The sequence below is a fragment of the Drosophila miranda genome, chromosome XL, assembly GCF_003369915.1.
Source record: "Drosophila miranda strain MSH22 chromosome XL, D.miranda_PacBio2.1, whole genome shotgun sequence".
NCBI classification, from domain to species: Eukaryota; Metazoa; Arthropoda; class Insecta; order Diptera; family Drosophilidae; genus Drosophila; species Drosophila miranda.
In genome coordinates, this window is record NC_046673.1 from 7,142,207 (window position 1) to 7,159,790 (window position 17,584).

The window sequence follows — 17,584 nt, forward strand, 5'->3', positions numbered from 1 at the left end:
GCAGCAGCAGCACCACCAGCAGCAGCAGCAGCAGCAGCAGCACCACCAGCAGCAGCAGCAGGCGGCTCTGAAGCAGCAGCAGCAGGCGGCTCTGAAGCAGCAGGCGGCTCTGAAGCAGCAGGCGGCTCTGAAGCAGCAGGCGGCTCTCCTCTCCTACGGCCAAAAGGCCGTAACAGCAACTGGCATAGTCCCTGACCCACGCGACGTATGTTCTCAAAGCGGTGTTTCTTGCGTATCGTGCCCGTTTGCGTCGCCAGGTCCACTTCTGGGACAACTAGAGGACGGCCAGGACATTACACTCCACACCCACAGATTAGATGACATGGAGCGATCGAGTATTTGAACTAGTTTTAAAATATTTTGTTTGTTTGTTTTGTCGAGTTTGTTGTCGTCTCCTCTGGGCTGATGACCGACAGCATAGCAAGGCGTACTCTTAAACAGTCTTCAAAGTTATTTAGTTCTACGACACACACATTGCGGTCCGCCTCAGCAGATGGATCCCTGTGCCTGTGCCCAGAATGTCGCGGCTCCGCGCGTACTGGAGTCCGATTCCACACGAGGGCGAGGCATGAGTTCAATATCTTCTTGTTGCTGCAGAGCGCCTCCTGGCTGCTGGGTTTTTGCAATGATTAAAATGACCTTCATTCCCTGATGACAGACAGTCACTGGAAAACGGTCAAACTGGTCAAAAGACCAGTCCAACGCCTTCCTCTTCGAGGAGGACGTGCGGCAGCTGGCCGTCGGCTGGACCCACAATGCGGCGCTGCTCCGCAACAACGAGATCCTCATGTGGGGCCGCAAGTGCTACGGACAGCTGGGCACGGGCTCGATCAGCGAGCAGCAGGCGGTGCCCCAGCCACTGAGCCTCCGACTGCCCGACGGCCAGACGCCTGCTCGCGTGCACATGGGGGCAGAGCACGGCCTGCTGCGGACTACAGCCGGCGAGATCTACACCTGGGGCTGGAACGAGCACGGAAACTGTGGCAACAACAGTACAGAGAATGTGTAAGAATCTCCCTTCTGCCAGTGGATTGGCTTTAAATTCAATTTTCGATCAATTTCCAGATGCAGCGCGTGAAGTTGGCCGGAGCTGGCTCGGGCTTCTGTTACGCCATTTCCGAGTCGTCTGTTAATTAATTTTATAATAAATGTTAAAAATGCTTAAAAATACTAAACGGAATATCGAAATTAAGGTATTTGATGTCGGATCATGAGCAAAATTGTACGAATAATCAAACCCAAGCAGTTGGCGCTCTTTCTTCCATCGATAGTTGAAGAAACATCGATGTATCGATAGTAACAATGAAGTTTTTCAACCTTCAGCAGCTTTACTTGAACTCCGCGGAGTTTTCGTTGCAAATACTATTTGCCATTTTTACAGTGAAAATAAAGTGCTTTGTTTTTCAAAAACTTAATCTTTTCCACAGAAAAAAGAAGGTAAATATGGTAAATGGTAGATTTTTATATATTTTATTCGAAATGTGCGGCTTGCCAGGCAATTAGTGGATGAATTTGAGGGCGCTTATGGTTTTTGAAGCCAACAAGTGCAAATGGCGATGGAGAATCATCAAAGTGCAATGAAATATTCGAAATATTTGCGGCACCGGCCTCTACACACTCGTGTTCCATGATAGATGCCTCAGAGCAGAGAACTATCTCCCTTAAATAATTGGCAGCACAGAAAAAGTCGCCCAAAGTGAGACATCGCTTCTTCTGCGCAAAATGCAATGGATTTGTGTGGACGTTGACATGCAATGACTGCATCTTTCAAGAGGCGATGCAGTTACTGCACCGTCAAGTGGCCCGTGTGACACCAGCAGAAGGCTGTTACGCGCGGATCCCAGGCAAAACGCAGCCCTCCTCCCGCCCAACCGACCGAGGGGCGCTGCCGCATGACGCGCGGTGCGTAGCCGAACCAAACGCGAACATGCAAGAAAGATAGCTATTAGACTAACATTCGAGGAAAATTAGTACTAAACTTACTAAGAAACTAAGCATGCAATCAAAGTACAAATACCACTACAGTTACTAATTAATAGAAAGGTGTGTAAGGATTAATAATTTAATAAGAGGAAGAGAATTAGTGGTGGATATAATATGGTAGAGGGAATTATAATCCGAGCATAAGACCCTAAACGGTTCATGCAAGGAATAATTCGATCTACAAAGTGGAAGGAACAACGGTATAAAATTTCTAGTCAGTCTAATAGGAATCGTGAAGTTTATGCGGCTCAACAGATCAGGGCTGTCTATGTCACCCCTGATCAAGTTGTGCATAAATATGGATTGGATTGATATTTCTTCGATCCGCAGAAGTCTCACTTTAAGACTTCTGTGGGCATGTGTATGCCGGCATTTTTCGTTCACCAATACACAAAAAGATTAACCAGTGCTGCCAATAGTTCATCCACTGATACACACACGCACACACAGCACTCAAGCCTCCACGACCTCTGACTGGGCAGCACTGTCGTGGTAGGCGTCTGTGTCGGGCAGTAATTCCGAGAAACTTCAGCGTGTATTAGTAGACCACTCCGCATAAATAAAATAAATTTCCCATAAATCAATTTTTTTTGTGCAACCGATCGCCATAAACAAACGAACAGACGACTGGGAGCCGATTACTTCCATTTCGCTCGAAGCAGTGAACGTTCTCGTTCAGCGGTGTTTCTTTCCAATAAACATTTTCATTTCTTTCTCGCACAAAAAGATGTCGGAGAATAGCTTCAACTCAAAGTATTTGGACGATGACGATGAGGACGATGCGATTGCTGCCTCTGAGGGTGTGTACCAATGAATCCTCTAAACTAAATATAATCCACGCGTTTGTCTCGCGCTTTAGGCAAAGTTTCGAGCCAGGTGGCCAAGCGCATCTGGCAGCCAACCATCGATGATACTACCCCTGGGGTCTGGGAGCCGCCCGAGAAGCCCCTGCCCCACGTGGAGGAGGATGCTCCGATGAGTGCCGAGGCCCTGGCGGAGGCTCTAGCGGTGAGCGAGACCGCCTCGGACTTTATACACGAAGTGGAGCGCTCTCTCTACGGCGACAACAGCAAGGAGAACGGCTCCGCCCAGTACTTCAAGGCGGCCGAGAATTATTCGCTGTTTGGCGCCAACTACATGGGCTTGGAGGAGGACAAGAACAAAAAACCGCCGCCGGGCTTCGACCAAAGCTCCAGTCAGATTGCGGCTGGATCGGCCGGAGTATCCGGCCAAAGCTACTCGGGGGTAAGTGGTGCTCTAGGCTTTCAATGAATTAGGAATCGATGATTCGTTGGCTAGAATATGCCCAATATGCCCTCCTTCTTAGCTGTTCTGAGGAAAACCCCAACTCTACCCTTATTTCAGGGACCCTCTTCATCCGGAATGGGCGGCATGGCAATGTCCCAGCAGCCGCAGCACAAGGCCGCGAATCAGCCAGGACCTGCAGCGCTGCTTCCACAGCAGCAGCAGCATCCGCGTCATCCTTCGCCAGCGACAGTGCCCAGGGTCATAGCCGAGGCAGCAGCTCTGGCTGGAGCTGGGGCTGGCATCGACATTGGCCTGCACGCCCATGGACATCTGCCCAGTGCCACGGAAATGACCATCGGACACATTTACCAGGAGCTCATGGGCATGAATTTCAATCAGGCCAATATACAGCAGCAGCAGCAGCCACACCACCACCAGCAGCAGCAGCAGCACCACCACCAGCAGCAGCACCACCACCAGCAGCAGCAGCAGGCGGCTCTGAAGCAGCAGCAGCAGGCGGCTCTCCTCTCCTACGGCCAAAAGGCCGTAACAGCAACTGGCATAGTCTCTGACCCACGCGACGTATGTTCTCAAAGCGGTGTTTCTTGCGTATCGTGCCCGTTTGCGTCGCCAGGTCCACTTCTGGGACAACTAGAGTACGGCCAGGACATTACACTCCACACCCACAGATTAGATGACTAGTTTTAAAATATTTTGTTTGTTTGTTTTGTCGAGTTTGTTGTCGTCTCCTCTGGGCTGATGACCGACAGCATAGCAAGGCGTACTCTTAAACAGTCTTCAAAGTTATTTAGTTCTACGACACGGCAGCTGGCCGTCGGCTGGACCCACAATGCGGCGCTGCTCCGCAACAACGAGATCCTCATGTGGGGCCGCAAGTGCTACGGACAGCTGGGCACGTCCTCCTCGAAGAGGAAGGCGTTGGACTGGTCTTTTGACCAGTTTGACCGTTTTCCAGTGACTGTCTGTCATCAGGGAATGAAGGTCATTTTAATCATTGCAAAAACCCAGCAGCCGGGAGGCGCTCTGCAGCAACAAGAAGATATTGAACTCATGCCTCGCCCTCCTGTGGAATCGGACTCCAGTACGCGCGGAGCCGCGACATTCTGGGCACAGGCACAGGGATCCATCTGCTGAGGCGGACCGCAATGTGTGTGTCGTAGAACTAAATAATTTTGAAGACTGTTTAAGAGTACGCCTTGCTATGCTGTCGGTCATCAGCCCAGAGGAGACGACAACAAACTCGACAAAACAAACAAACAAAATATTTTAAAACTAGTTCAAATACTCGATCGCTCCATGTCATCTAATCTGTGGGTGTGGAGTGTAATGTCCTGGCCGTACTCTAGTTGTCCCAGAAGTGGACCTGGCGACGCAAACGGGCACGATACGCAAGAAACACCGCTTTGAGAACATACGTCGCGTGGGTCAGGGACTATGCCAGTTGCTGTTACGGCCTTTTGGCCGTAGGAGAGGAGAGCCGCCTGCTGCTTCAGAGCCGCCTGCTGCTGCTGCTTCAGAGCCGCCTGCTGCTGCTGCTGGTGGTGGTGCTGCTGCTGCTGCTGCTGGTGGTGGTGCTGCTGCTGCTGGTGGTGGTGGTGTTGCTGCTGCTGCTGCTGTATATTGGCCTGATTGAAATTCATGCCCATGAGCTCCTGGTAAATGTGTCCGATGGTCATTTCCGTGGCACTGAGCAGATATCCATGGGCGTGCAGGCCAATGTCGATGCCAGCCCCAGCTCCAGCCAGAGCTGCTGCCTCGGCTATGACCCTGGGCACTGTCGCTGGCGAAGGATGACGCGGATGCTGCTGCTGCTGTGGAAGCAGCGCTGCAGGTCCTGGCTGATTCGCGGCCTTGTGCTGCGGCTGCTGGGACATTGCCATGCCGCCCATTCCGGATGAAGAGGGTCCCTGAAATACGGATAGAGTTGGGGTTTTCCTCAGAACAGCTAAGAAGGAGGGCATATTGGGCATATTCTAGCCAACGAATCATCGATTCCTAATTCATTGAAAGCCTAGAGCACCACTTACCCCCGAGTAGCTTTGGCCGGATACTCCGGCCGATCCAGCCGCAATCTGACGTGGACGCTATCGACTTCCTGGAGTTCGACACCACAGCCTTCGAGGATGAAGAATACCGAAGAAAAATTGAGTCGGTCCAGAGCGATGAGGATGAATTCCCAGACCTGAAGGTGGAGGAATGACTGCTGTTTAAGCGCACACAATTTGGCCGGCCGGAATTAGAGGAGTTTTCGTGGAAGCTATGGATCCCGGAAGCCCTGACGAGCACACTGATCCAACAGGCTCACGACAGCGATGTGGCAATGCATGGAGGAATCGCGAGGACACTGGGACGGCTGCGACAGTTCTATTATTGGCCCCGGATGACCGTGCAGGTGAAGGCATATGTGGCTGATTGTAACACCTGCAAAGAAACAAAACATTCAACACAGGTTCACCGTCCACTCATGGGGGCCGAAACCAGAACCGAGAGGCCGATTCAAAAACTGTACCTGGATTTCCTGGGTCCATATCCGAGGACTCGAAGTGGCAATGTGGTCATACTAATAGTCCTCGATCACATGTCCAGATATGTCTGGCTGAAGGCTTTGCGTAAGGCGACGTCTTCGGCCGTGATCCGATTCTTGCACGCCGAGGTCTTCGCGCAGTTTGGCGTGCCTGAAATAGTGCATACCGATAATGGAAAGCAATTTGTGTCAGCTGAATTTTCTCAATTCCTGGATAGGAGAAGCATAACGCACCTGAAGTCGGGGAACTATGCACCGCAGGCGAACGCGGCCGAACGAGTGAACCAGACTGTACTGGCAGCAATAAGGACATACGCTAGTGAGGATCACACGCGCTGGGACGAGAAGCTGACGGAGATCCAGTGTGTGGCTAGGAGCGCTATACACACGGGTATCGGGACGTCGCCATACTTTGTGTTGTTTGGGCAGCACATGTTTACTAGCGGCCGAGATTATAAATTGGCACGCAGACTGGGCGCCCTAAATGATGCACAAATGTCACCCTTGGCGAGGAGTGACAAGATGGAGATAGTCCGAGATGAGGTCCGAGGAAACTCTCATGAAGCCTACAACAGAGCGAAGAACAGGTATAATCGAAAAGCTCGAGAAATTAGGTACTCACCGGGTCAGGAGATATATAAGCGGAATTTCGTGTTGAGCAAATTTAAAAACAACATCAACGCGAAGTTCAGCCCAAAATACGTCAAGTGCCGAGTGATCCGGAGTATGGGCAACAGTCTGTACGGACGTTGCAAGGCTCACGTATTGGGGTGTTTCACGCAAAGGATCTGAAGCAGTAGCCCAGGCATCTCAGTCGATGGAGCCAGAGACTCTCAATCTCAGGGTGTGGGCGATGGCCTACGTTTGGGGCCCCTTAATTGAAAAAGCCCGCCAGCTTGGCACTCCCGTTTCGGCGGAGTAATCCTGGAAACGGTAGTGTGGTGTTATGGGCGGTTTTGGACAGAGCCGATAGGTATCAGGGCTGGAGAAGAAAGAGACAGCGGCATCTATAGTGGATCCTGGGAAGCAGTGGCAGAGTTGCGTAGGAGAAAAGGAAACGGGGCGAGGAGGAAGAAAAGGGAGAGTTTCCGGTGGAGAATAGTGGAGGCCGCACGTGCCCTAAAAGAAAAAAAGGAAACAAAATTGGTGATCGTGGAGACGACGATCCCACCAAGACATCAGCGGCAGGCATCAACATCAGCAGAAGCGGCGGACATCGGCAGCAGCATCCCGGTACTGGCCAGGCCGGGAAACTGATGCGAGAACCGTCAGCGGAGCACCGGCACCAAGGGACCGTCAGCGGAGCACCGACTGGAGACACGTTTCTGTCCCCACACACCAGCCCCCCCGGGGAAAGAATCCGGACTTCAAAGCAGCAATACACACACACGATTCACACACACCCACCTTCATCCACCCACATCACACACAACCCACGCATGTATACCCTCATTCATAACACATCACATAACATCACCACATTTCACACATCTACACCCGTCCGACCCACAATTAAACAAAATATCACGATCATACAAAAAACACCACGATTAAACGTAAACATCAGCAAGCATCAGGAAGCAACAACCTCTATCAAAGGGGGCTGCCAACTCGGCCGAAATAGGGTTTATTTTTTTTTGTTAGTATTTTTGTGTTAGTATTTGTTTCCTTTATATAAACCTAGATTATTAATTATTATTAATTAATAATGTACAAGATAAATAAGAAAATATAATGGATATAAAAGGAATATTTGAAAAGAGTCATGAGTGAATAGAAAACGGTAGTTGGGTGGGACGAGAGCGAGAAGAAGAGCGGGACCCTGAATATGAAAAGGGAGCGAATTCAAAAGGTGGCGCTCATGGAAGGGTGGGACCCTGCTAGGGATAACGAAACCAACTATCCCCGCTGACGAAAGTGCCAACGAGGACAAGTCTGTCCTATAAATTAGATTTGTTTTTTTTGTATGTTTTTTTGTTTTGTTCAATCCGTCCCCTGGCTTATCGGGTCGGAAACACCCCTGACTTCCCCGTGAGCTAGCTGGGAACGATAGGCCAGGGTGGCAAAGAGGCGGATCATAACATCTGTTACGCCATTTCCGAGTCGTCTGTTAATTAATTTTATAATAAATGTTAAAAATGCTTAAAAATACTAAACGGAATATCGAAATTAAGGTATTTGATGTCGGATCATGAGCAAAATTGTACGAATAATCAAACCCAAGCAGTTGGCGCTCTTTCTTCCATCGATAGTTGAAGAAACATCGATGTATCGATAGTAACAATGAAGTTTTTCAACCTTCAGCAGCTTTACTTGAACTCCGCGGAATTTTCGTTGCAAATACTATTTGCCATTTTTACAGTGAAAATAAAGTGCTTTGGTTTTCAAAAACTTAATCTTTTCCACAGAAAAAAGAAGGTAAATATGGTAAATGGTAGATTTTTATATATTTTATTCGAAATGTGCGGCTTGCCAGGCAATTAGTGGATGAATTTGAGGGCGCTTATGGTTTTTGAAGCCAACAAGTGCAAATGGCGATGGAGAATCATCAAAGTGCAATGAAATATTCGAAATATTTGCGGCACCGGCCTCTACACACTCGTGTTCCATGATAGATGCCTCAGAGCAGAGAACTATCTCCCTTAAATATTTGGCAGCACAGAAAAAGTCGCCCAAAGTGAGACATCGCTTCTTCTGCGCAAAATGCAATGGATTGGATTGATATTTCTTCGATCCGCAGAAGTCTCACTTTAAGACTTCTGTGGGCATGTGAATGCCGGCATTTTTCGTTCACCAATACACAAAAAGATTAACCAGTGCTGCCAATAGTTCATCCACTGATACACACACGCACACACAGCACTCAAGCCTCCACGACCTCTGACTGGGCAGCACTGTCGTGGTAGGCGTCTGCGTCGGGCAGTAATTCCGAGAAACTTCAGCGTGTATTAGTAGACCACTCCGCATAAATAAAATAAATTTCCCATAAATCAATTTTTTTTGTGCAACCGATCGCCATAAACAAACGAACAGACGACTGGGAGCCGATTACTTCCATTTCGCTCGAAGCAGTGAAGGTTCTCGTTCAGCGGTGTTTCTTTCCAATAAACATTTTCATTTCTTTCTCGCACAAAAAGATGTCGGAGAATAGCTTCAACTCAAAGTATTTGGACGATGACGATGAGGACGATGCGATTGCTGCCTCTGAGGGTGTGTACCAATGAATCCTCTAAACTAAATATAATCCACGCGTTTGTCTCGCGCTTTAGGCAAAGTTTCGAGCCAGGTGGCCAAGCGCATCTGGCAGCCAACCATCGATGATACTACCCCTGGGGTCTGGGAGCCGCCCGAGAAGCCCCTGCCCCACGTGGAGGAGGATGCTCCGATGAGTGCCGAGGCCCTGGCGGAGGCTCTAGCGGTGAGCGAGACCGCCTCGGACTTTATACACGAAGTGGAGCGCTCTCTCTACGGCGACAACAGCAAGGAGAACGGCTCCGCCCAGTACTTCAAGGCGACCGAGAATTATTCGCTGTTTGGCGCCAACTACATGGGCTTGGAGGAGGACAAGAACAAAAAACCGCCGCCGGGCTTCGACCAAAGCTCCAGTCAGATTGCGGCTGGATCGGCCGGAGTATCCGGCCAAAGCTACTCGGGGGTAAGTGGTGCTCTAGGCTTTCAATGAATTAGGAATCGATGATTCGTTGGCTAGAATATGCCCAATATGCCCTCCTTCTTAGCTGTTCTGAGGAAAACCCCAACTCTATCCGTATTTCAGGGACCCTCTTCATCCGGAATGGGCGGCATGGCAATGTCCCAGCAGCCGCAGCACAAGGCCGCGAATCAGCCAGGACCTGCAGCGCTGCTTCCACAGCAGCAGCAGCATCCGCGTCATCCTTCGCCAGCGACAGTGCCCAGGGTCATAGCCGAGGCAGCAGCTCTGGCTGGAGCTGGGGCTGGCATCGACATTGGCCTGCACGCCCATGGACATCTGCCCAGTGCCACGGAAATGGCCATCGGACACATTTACCAGGAGCTCATGGGCATGAATTTCAATCAGGCCAATATACAGCAGCAGCAGCAGCAACACCACCACCAGCAGCAGCAGCAGCACCACCACCACCAGCAGCAGCAGCAGGCGGCTCTGAAGCAGCAGCAGCAGGCGGCTCTGAAGCAGCAGGCGGCTCTGAAGCAGCAGGCGGCTCTCCTCTCCTACGGCCAAAAGGCCGTAACAGCAACTGGCATAGTCCCTGACCCACGCGACGTATGTTCTCAAAGCGGTGTTTCTTGCGTATCGTGCCCGTTTGCGTCGCCAGGTCCACTTCTGGGACAACTAGAGTACGGCCAGGACATTACACTCCACACCCACAGATTAGATGACATGGAGCGATCGAGTATTTGAACTACTTTTAAAATATTTTGTTTGTTTGTTTTGTCGAGTTTGTTGTCGTCTCCTCTGGGCTGATGACCGACAGCATAGCAAGGCGTACTCTTAAACAGTCTTCAAAGTTATTTAGTTCTACGACACACACATTGCGGTCCGCCTCAGCAGATGGATCCCTGTGCCTGTGCCCAGAATGTCGCGGCTCCGCGCGTACTGGAGTCCGATTCCACACGAGGGCGAGGCATGAGTTCAATATCTTCTTGTTGCTGCAGAGCGCCTCCCGGCTGCTGGGTTTTTGCAATGATTAAAATGACCTTCATTCCCTGATGACAGACAGTCACTGGAAAACGGTCAAACTGGTCAAAAGACCAGTCCAACGCCTTCCTCTTCGAGGAGGACGTGCGGCAGCTGGCCGTCGGCTGGACCCACAATGCGGCGCTGCTCCGCAACAACGAGATCCTCATGTGGGGCCGCAAGTGCTACGGACAGCTGGGCACGGGCTCGATCAGCGAGCAGCAGGCGGTGCCCCAGCCACTGAGCCTCCGACTGCCCGACGGCCAGACGCCTGCTCGCGTGCACATGGGGGCAGAGCACGGCCTGCTGCGGACTACAGCCGGCGAGATCTACACCTGGGGCTGGAACGAGCACGGAAACTGTGGCAACAACAGTACAGAGAATGTGTAAGAATCTCCCTTCTGCCAGTGGATTGGCTTTAAATTCAATTTTCGATCAATTTCCAGATGCAGCGCGTGAAGTTGGCCGGAGCTGGCTCGGGCTTCTGTTACGCCATTTCCGAGTCGTCTGTTAATTAATTTTATAATAAATGTTAAAAATGCTTAAAAATACTAAACGGAATATCGAAATTAAGGTATTTGATGTCGGATCATGAGCAAAATTGTACGAATAATCAAACCCAAGCAGTTGGCGCTCTTTCTTCCATCGATAGTTGAAGAAACATCGATGTATCGATAGTAACAATGAAGTTTTTCAACCTTCAGCAGCTTTACTTGAACTCCGCGGAGTTTTCGTTGCAAATACTATTTGCCATTTTTACAGTGAAAATAAAGTGCTTTGTTTTTCAAAAACTTAATCTTTTCCACAGAAAAAAGAAGGTAAATATGGTAAATGGTAGATTTTTATATATTTTATTCGAAATGTGCGGCTTGCCAGGCAATTAGTGGATGAATTTGAGGGCGCTTATGGTTTTTGAAGCCAACAAGTGCAAATGGCGATGGAGAATCATCAAAGTGCAATGAAATATTCGAAATATTTGCGGCACCGGCCTCTACACACTCGTGTTCCATGATAGATGCCTCAGAGCAGAGAACTATCTCCCTTAAATAATTGGCAGCACAGAAAAAGTCGCCCAAAGTGAGACATCGCTTCTTCTGCGCAAAATGCAATGGATTTGTGTGGACGTTGACATGCAATGACTGCATCTTTCAAGAGGCGATGCAGTTACTGCACCGTCAAGTGGCCCGTGTGACACCAGCAGAAGGCTGTTACGCGCGGATCCCAGGCAAAACGCAGCCCTCCTCCCGCCCAACCGACCGAGGGGCGCTGCCGCATGACGCGCGGTGCGTAGCCGAACCAAACGCGAACATGCAAGAAAGATAGCTATTAGACTAACATTCGAGGAAAATTAGTACCATACTTACTAAGAAACTAAGCATGCAATCAAAGTACAAATACCACTACAGTTACTAATTAATAGAAAGGTGTGTAAGGATTAATAATTTAATAAGAGGAAGAGAATTAGTGGTGGATATAATATGGTAGAGGGAATTATAATCCGAGCATAAGACCCTAAACGGTTCATGCAAGGAATAATTCGATCTACAAAGTGGAAGGAACAACGGTATAAAATTTCTAGTCAGTCTAATAGGAATCGTGAAGTTTATGCGGCTCAACAGATCAGGGCTGTCTATGTCACCCCTGATCAAGTTGTGCATAAATATGGATTGGATTGATATTTCTTCGATCCGCAGAAGTCTCACTTTAAGACTTCTGTGGGCATGTGTATGCCGGCATTTTTCGTTCACCAATACACAAAAAGATTAACCAGTGCTGCCAATAGTTCATCCACTGATACACACACGCACACACAGCACTCAAGCCTCCACGACCTCTGACTGGGCAGCACTGTCGTGGTAGGCGTCTGTGTCGGGCAGTAATTCCGAGAAACTTCAGCGTGTATTAGTAGACCACTCCGCATAAATAAAATAAATTTCCCATAAATCAATTTTTTTTGTGCAACCGATCGCCATAAACAAACGAACAGACGACTGGGAGCCGATTACTTCCATTTCGCTCGAAGCAGTGAACGTTCTCGTTCAGCGGTGTTTCTTTCCAATAAACATTTTCATTTCTTTCTCGCACAAAAAGATGTCGGAGAATAGCTTCAACTCAAAGTATTTGGACGATGACGATGAGGACGATGCGATTGCTGCCTCTGAGGGTGTGTACCAATGAATCCTCTAAACTAAATATAATCCACGCGTTTGTCTCGCGCTTTAGGCAAAGTTTCGAGCCAGGTGGCCAAGCGCATCTGGCAGCCAACCATCGATGATACTACCCCTGGGGTCTGGGAGCCGCCCGAGAAGCCCCTGCCCCACGTGGAGGAGGATGCTCCGATGAGTGCCGAGGACCTGGCGGAGGCTCTAGCGGTGAGCGAGACCGCCTCGGACTTTATACACGAAGTGGAGCGCTCTCTCTACGGCGACAACAGCAAGGAGAACGGCTCCGCCCAGTACTTCAAGGCGGCCGAGAATTATTCGCTGTTTGGCGCCAACTACATGGGCTTGGAGGAGGACAAGAACAAAAAACCGCCGCCGGGCTTCGACCAAAGCTCCAGTCAGATTGCGGCTGGATCGGCCGGAGTATCCGGCCAAAGCTACTCGGGGGTAAGTGGTGCTCTAGGCTTTCAATGAATTAGGAATCGATGATTCGTTGGCTAGAATATGCCCAATATGCCCTCCTTCTTAGCTGTTCTGAGGAAAACCCCAACTCTACCCTTATTTCAGGGACCCTCTTCATCCGGAATGGGCGGCATGGCAATGTCCCAGCAGCCGCAGCACAAGGCCGCGAATCAGCCAGGACCTGCAGCGCTGCTTCCACAGCAGCAGCAGCATCCGCGTCATCCTTCGCCAGCGACAGTGCCCAGGGTCATAGCCGAGGCAGCAGCTCTGGCTGGAGCTGGGGCTGGCATCGACATTGGCCTGCACGCCCATGGACATCTGCCCAGTGCCACGGAAATGACCATCGGACACATTTACCAGGAGCTCATGGGCATGAATTTCAATCAGGCCAATATACAGCAGCAGCAGCAGCCACACCACCACCAGCAGCAGCAGCAGCACCACCACCAGCAGCAGCACCACCACCAGCAGCAGCAGCAGGCGGCTCTGAAGCAGCAGCAGCAGGCGGCTCTGAAGCAGCAGGCGGCTCTCCTCTCCTACGGCCAAAAGGCCGTAACAGCAACTGGCATAGTCTCTGACCCACGCGACGTATGTTCTCAAAGCGGTGTTTCTTGCGTATCGTGCCCGTTTGCGTCGCCAGGTCCACTTCTGGGACAACTAGAGTACGGCCAGGACATTACACTCCACACCCACAGATTAGATGACTAGTTTTAAAATATTTTGTTTGTTTGTTTTGTCGAGTTTGTTGTCGTCTCCTCTGGGCTGATGACCGACAGCATAGCAAGGCGTACTCTTAAACAGTCTTCAAAGTTATTTAGTTCTACGACACACACATTGCGGTCCGCCTCAGCAGATGGATCCCTGTGCCTGTGCCCAGAATGTCGCGGCTCCGCGCGTACTGGAGTCCGATTCCACAGGAGGGCGAGGCATGAGTTCAATATCTTCTTGTTGCTACAGAGCGCCTCCTGGCTGCTGGGTTTTTGCAATGATTAAAATGACCTTCATTCCCTGATGACAGACAGTCACTGGAAAACGGTCAAACTGGTCAAAAGACCAGTCCAACGCCTTCCTCTTCGAGGAGGACGTGCGGCAGCTGGCCGTCGGCTGGACCCACAATGCGGCGCTGCTCCGCAACAACGAGATCCTCATGTGGGGCCGCAAGTGCTACGGACAGCTGGGCACGTCCTCCTCGAAGAGGAAGGCGTTGGACTGGTCTTTTGACCAGTTTGACCGTTTTCCAGTGACTGTCTGTCATCAGGGAATGAAGGTCATTTTAATCATTGCAAAAACCCAGCAGCCGGGAGGCGCTCTGCAGCAACAAGAAGATATTGAACTCATGCCTCGCCCTCCTGTGGAATCGGACTCCAGTACGCGCGGAGCCGCGACATTCTGGGCACAGGCACAGGGATCCATCTGCTGAGGCGGACCGCAATGTGTGTGTCGTAGAACTAAATAATTTTGAAGACTGTTTAAGAGTACGCCTTGCTATGCTGTCGGTCATCAGCCCAGAGGAGACGACAACAAACTCGACAAAACAAACAAACAAAATATTTTAAAACTAGTCATCTAATCTGTGGGTGTGGAGTGTAATGTCCTGGCCGTACTCTAGTTGTCCCAGAAGTGGACCTGGCGACGCAAACGGGCACGATACGCAAGAAACACCGCTTTGAGAACATACGTCGCGTGGGTCAGGGACTATGCCAGTTGCTGTTACGGCCTTTTGGCCGTAGGAGAGGAGAGCCGCCTGCTGCTTCAGAGCCGCCTGCTGCTGCTGCTTCAGAGCCGCCTGCTGCTGCTGCTGGTGGTGGTGCTGCTGCTGCTGCTGCTGGTGGTGGTGCTGCTGCTGCTGGTGGTGGTGGTGTTGCTGCTGCTGCTGCTGTATATTGGCCTGATTGAAATTCATGCCCATGAGCTCCTGGTAAATGTGTCCGATGGTCATTTCCGTGGCACTGGGCAGATATCCATGGGCGTGCAGGCCAATGTCGATGCCAGCCCCAGCTCCAGCCAGAGCTGCTGCCTCGGCTATGACCCTGGGCACTGTCGCTGGCGAAGGATGACGCGGATGCTGCTGCTGCTGTGGAAGCAGCGCTGCAGGTCCTGGCTGATTCGCGGCCTTGTGCTGCGGCTGCTGGGACATTGCCATGCCGCCCATTCCGGATGAAGAGGGTCCCTGAAATACGGATAGAGTTGGGGTTTTCCTCAGAACAGCTAAGAAGGAGGGCATATTGGGCATATTCTAGCCAACGAATCATCGATTCCTAATTCATTGAAAGCCTAGAGCACCACTTACCCCCGAGTAGCTTTGGCCGGATACTCCGGCCGATCCAGCCGCAATCTGACGTGGACGCTATCGACTTCCTGGAGTTCGACACCACAGCCTTCGAGGATGAAGAATACCGAAGAAAAATTGAGTCGGTCCAGAGCGATGAGGATGAATTCCCAGACCTGAAGGTGGAGGAATGACTGCTGTTTAAGCGCACACAATTTGGCCGGCCGGAATTAGAGGAGTTTTCGTGGAAGCTATGGATCCCGGAAGCCCTGACGAGCACACTGATCCAACAGGCTCACGACAGCGATGTGGCAATGCATGGAGGAATCGCGAGGACACTGGGACGGCTGCGACAGTTCTATTATTGGCCCCGGATGACCGTGCAGGTGAAGGCATATGTGGCTGATTGTAACACCTGCAAAGAAACAAAACATTCAACACAGGTTCACCGTCCACTCATGGGGCCGAAACCAGAACCGAGAGGCCGATTCAAAAACTGTACCTGGATTTCCTGGGTCCATATCCGAGGACTCGAAGTGGCAATGTGGTCATACTAATAGTCCTCGATCACATGTCCAGATATGTCTGGCTGAAGGCTTTGCGTAAGGCGACGTCTTCGGCCGTGATCCGATTCTTGCACGCCGAGGTCTTCGCGCAGTTTGGCGTGCCTGAAATAGTGCATACCGATAATGGAAAGCAATTTGTGTCAGCTGAATTTTCTCAATTCCTGGATAGGAGAAGCATAACGCACCTGAAGTCGGGGAACTATGCACCGCAGGCGAACGCGGCCGAACGAGTGAACCAGACTGTACTGGCAGCAATAAGGACATACGCTAGTGAGGATCACACGCGCTGGGACGAGAAGCTGACGGAGATCCAGTGTGTGGCTAGGAGCGCTATACACACGGGTATCGGGACGTCGCCATACTTTGTGTTGTTTGGGCAGCACATGTTTACTAGCGGCCGAGATTATAAATTGGCACGCAGACTGGGCGCCCTAAATGATGCACAAATGTCACCCTTGGCGAGGAGTGACAAGATGGAGATAGTCCGAGATGAGGTCCGAGGAAACTCTCATGAAGCCTACAACAGAGCGAAGAACAGGTATAATCGAAAAGCTCGAGAAATTAGGTACTCACCGGGTCAGGAGATATATAAGCGGAATTTCGTGTTGAGCAAATTTAAAAACAACATCAACGCGAAGTTCAGCCCAAAATACGTCAAGTGCCGAGTGATCCGGAGTATGGGCAACAGTCTGTACGAGCTGGAGACGTTGCAAGGCTCACGTATTGGGGTGTTTCACGCAAAGGATCTGAAGCAGTAGCCCAGGCATCTCAGTCGATGGAGCCAGAGACTCTCAATCTCAGGGTGTGGGCGATGGCCTACGTTTGGGGCCCCTTAATTGAAAAAGCCCGCCAGCTTGGCACTCCCGTTTCGGCGGAGTAATCCTGGAAACGGTAGTGTGGTGTTATGGGCGGTTTTGGACAGAGCCGATAGGTATCAGGGCTGTAGAAGAAAGAGACAGCGGCATCTATAGTGGATCCTGGGAAGCAGTGGCAGAGTTGCGTAGGAGAAAAGGAAACGGGGCGAGGAGGAAGAAAAGGGAGAGTTTCCGGTGGAGAATAGTGGAGGCCGCACGTGCCCTAAAAGAAAAAAAGGAAACAAAATTGGTGATCGTGGAGACGACGATCCCACCAAGACATCAGCGGCAGGCATCAACATCAGCAGAAGCGGCGGACATCGGCAGCAGCATCCCGGTACTGGCCAGGCCGGGAAACTGATGCGAGAACCGTCAGCGGAGCACCGGCACCAAGGGACCGTCAGCGGAGCACCGACTGGAGACACGTTTCTGTCCCCACACACCAGCCCCCCGGGGAAAGAATCCGGACTTCAAAGCAGCAATACACACACACGATTCACACACACCCACCTTCATCCACCCACATCACACACAACCCACGCATGTATACCCTCATTCATAACACATCACATAACATCACCACATTTCACACATCTACACCCGTCCGACCCACAATTAAACAAAATATCACGATCATACAAAAAACACCACGATTAAACGTAAACATCAGCAAGCATCAGGAAGCAACAACCTCTATCAAAGGGGGCTGCCAACTCGGCCGAAATAGGGTTTATTTTTTTTTGTTAGTATTTTTGTGTTAGTATTTGTTTCCTTTATATAAACCTAGATTATTAATTAATAATGTACAAGATAAATAAGA

At 50.6% G+C, this 17,584-nt stretch overlaps 5 protein-coding genes across 7 annotated transcripts; 4 read left to right on the top strand and 1 right to left on the bottom strand.

Annotated features, from left to right (window-relative positions):
- The first annotated feature begins 328 nt into the window (after positions 1–328).
- LOC117187673 (RCC1 domain-containing protein 1-like) lies at positions 329–6,759 on the top strand. Its single transcript, XM_033390334.1, has 3 exons — positions 329–1,005; positions 1,066–1,105; positions 6,718–6,759. The coding sequence occupies exons 1-2, from the start codon at positions 788–790 to the stop codon at positions 1,076–1,078; spliced, it is 231 nt and encodes a 76-aa protein (XP_033246225.1). The 5' UTR covers positions 329–787; the 3' UTR covers positions 1,079–1,105; positions 6,718–6,759.
- Positions 1,077–3,943, top strand: LOC117187409 (myb-like protein Q). 2 transcript variants are annotated; one of them, XM_033390021.1, is made up of 4 exons: positions 1,077–1,437; positions 2,711–2,783; positions 2,843–3,228; positions 3,349–3,943. In XM_033390021.1, exons 1-4 carry the CDS (start codon positions 1,303–1,305, stop codon positions 3,931–3,933), a joined length of 1,179 nt encoding a protein of 392 aa, XP_033245912.1. In that variant the 5' UTR covers positions 1,077–1,302; the 3' UTR covers positions 3,934–3,943. The 2 variants fall into 2 exon arrangements, with proteins under 2 accessions (XP_033245912.1, XP_033245915.1); XM_033390024.1 differs by lacking the exon at positions 1,077–1,437 and having other exon boundaries at positions 2,292–2,783.
- A 3,406-nt stretch (positions 6,760–10,165) lies between the features above and the next one.
- Positions 10,166–16,851, top strand: LOC117187674 (RCC1 domain-containing protein 1-like). The gene is made up of 3 exons (XM_033390344.1): positions 10,166–10,837; positions 10,898–10,937; positions 16,810–16,851. Exons 1-2 carry the CDS (start codon positions 10,620–10,622, stop codon positions 10,908–10,910), a joined length of 231 nt encoding a protein of 76 aa, XP_033246235.1. The 5' UTR covers positions 10,166–10,619; the 3' UTR covers positions 10,911–10,937; positions 16,810–16,851.
- Positions 10,909–13,877, top strand: LOC117187406 (myb-like protein Q). Of its 2 annotated transcripts, XM_033390013.1 has the most exons (4): positions 10,909–11,269; positions 12,543–12,615; positions 12,675–13,060; positions 13,181–13,877. In XM_033390013.1, exons 1-4 carry the CDS (start codon positions 11,135–11,137, stop codon positions 13,781–13,783), a joined length of 1,197 nt encoding a protein of 398 aa, XP_033245904.1. In that variant the 5' UTR covers positions 10,909–11,134; the 3' UTR covers positions 13,784–13,877. The 2 variants fall into 2 exon arrangements, with proteins under 2 accessions (XP_033245904.1, XP_033245905.1); XM_033390014.1 differs by lacking the exon at positions 10,909–11,269 and having other exon boundaries at positions 12,124–12,615.
- Positions 14,624–15,963, bottom strand: LOC117187436 (ras-interacting protein RIP3-like). Its single transcript, XM_033390116.1, has 3 exons — positions 15,847–15,963; positions 15,366–15,759; positions 14,624–15,245 (listed from the first exon to the last, which is right to left on the bottom strand). Exon 3 carries the CDS (start codon positions 15,225–15,227, stop codon positions 14,634–14,636), a length of 594 nt encoding a protein of 197 aa, XP_033246007.1. The 5' UTR covers positions 15,228–15,245; positions 15,366–15,759; positions 15,847–15,963; the 3' UTR covers positions 14,624–14,633.
- Positions 16,852–17,584: the final 733 nt, after the last annotated feature.

Excerpts from the sequence above, each read along its gene's own strand:
- LOC117187406 (XM_033390013.1), top strand. The coding sequence starts at position 11,135 with ATGAAGTTTTTCAACCTTCAGCAGCTTTACTTGAACTCCGCGGAGTTT. Across the intron at positions 11,270-12,542 it reads TTTTCCACAGAAAAAAGAAG|ATGTCGGAGAATAGCTTCAA; the intron begins GTAAATATGGTA and ends TCGCACAAAAAG. Across the intron at positions 13,061-13,180 it reads CCGGCCAAAGCTACTCGGGG|GGACCCTCTTCATCCGGAAT; the intron begins GTAAGTGGTGCT and ends CCCTTATTTCAG.
- LOC117187409 (XM_033390021.1), top strand. The coding sequence starts at position 1,303 with ATGAAGTTTTTCAACCTTCAGCAGCTTTACTTGAACTCCGCGGAGTTT. Across the intron at positions 1,438-2,710 it reads TTTTCCACAGAAAAAAGAAG|ATGTCGGAGAATAGCTTCAA; the intron begins GTAAATATGGTA and ends TCGCACAAAAAG. Across the intron at positions 3,229-3,348 it reads CCGGCCAAAGCTACTCGGGG|GGACCCTCTTCATCCGGAAT; the intron begins GTAAGTGGTGCT and ends CCCTTATTTCAG.
- LOC117187674 (XM_033390344.1), top strand. The coding sequence starts at position 10,620 with ATGTGGGGCCGCAAGTGCTACGGACAGCTGGGCACGGGCTCGATCAGC.
- LOC117187673 (XM_033390334.1), top strand. The coding sequence starts at position 788 with ATGTGGGGCCGCAAGTGCTACGGACAGCTGGGCACGGGCTCGATCAGC.
- LOC117187436 (XM_033390116.1), bottom strand. The coding sequence starts at position 15,227 with ATGGGCGGCATGGCAATGTCCCAGCAGCCGCAGCACAAGGCCGCGAAT.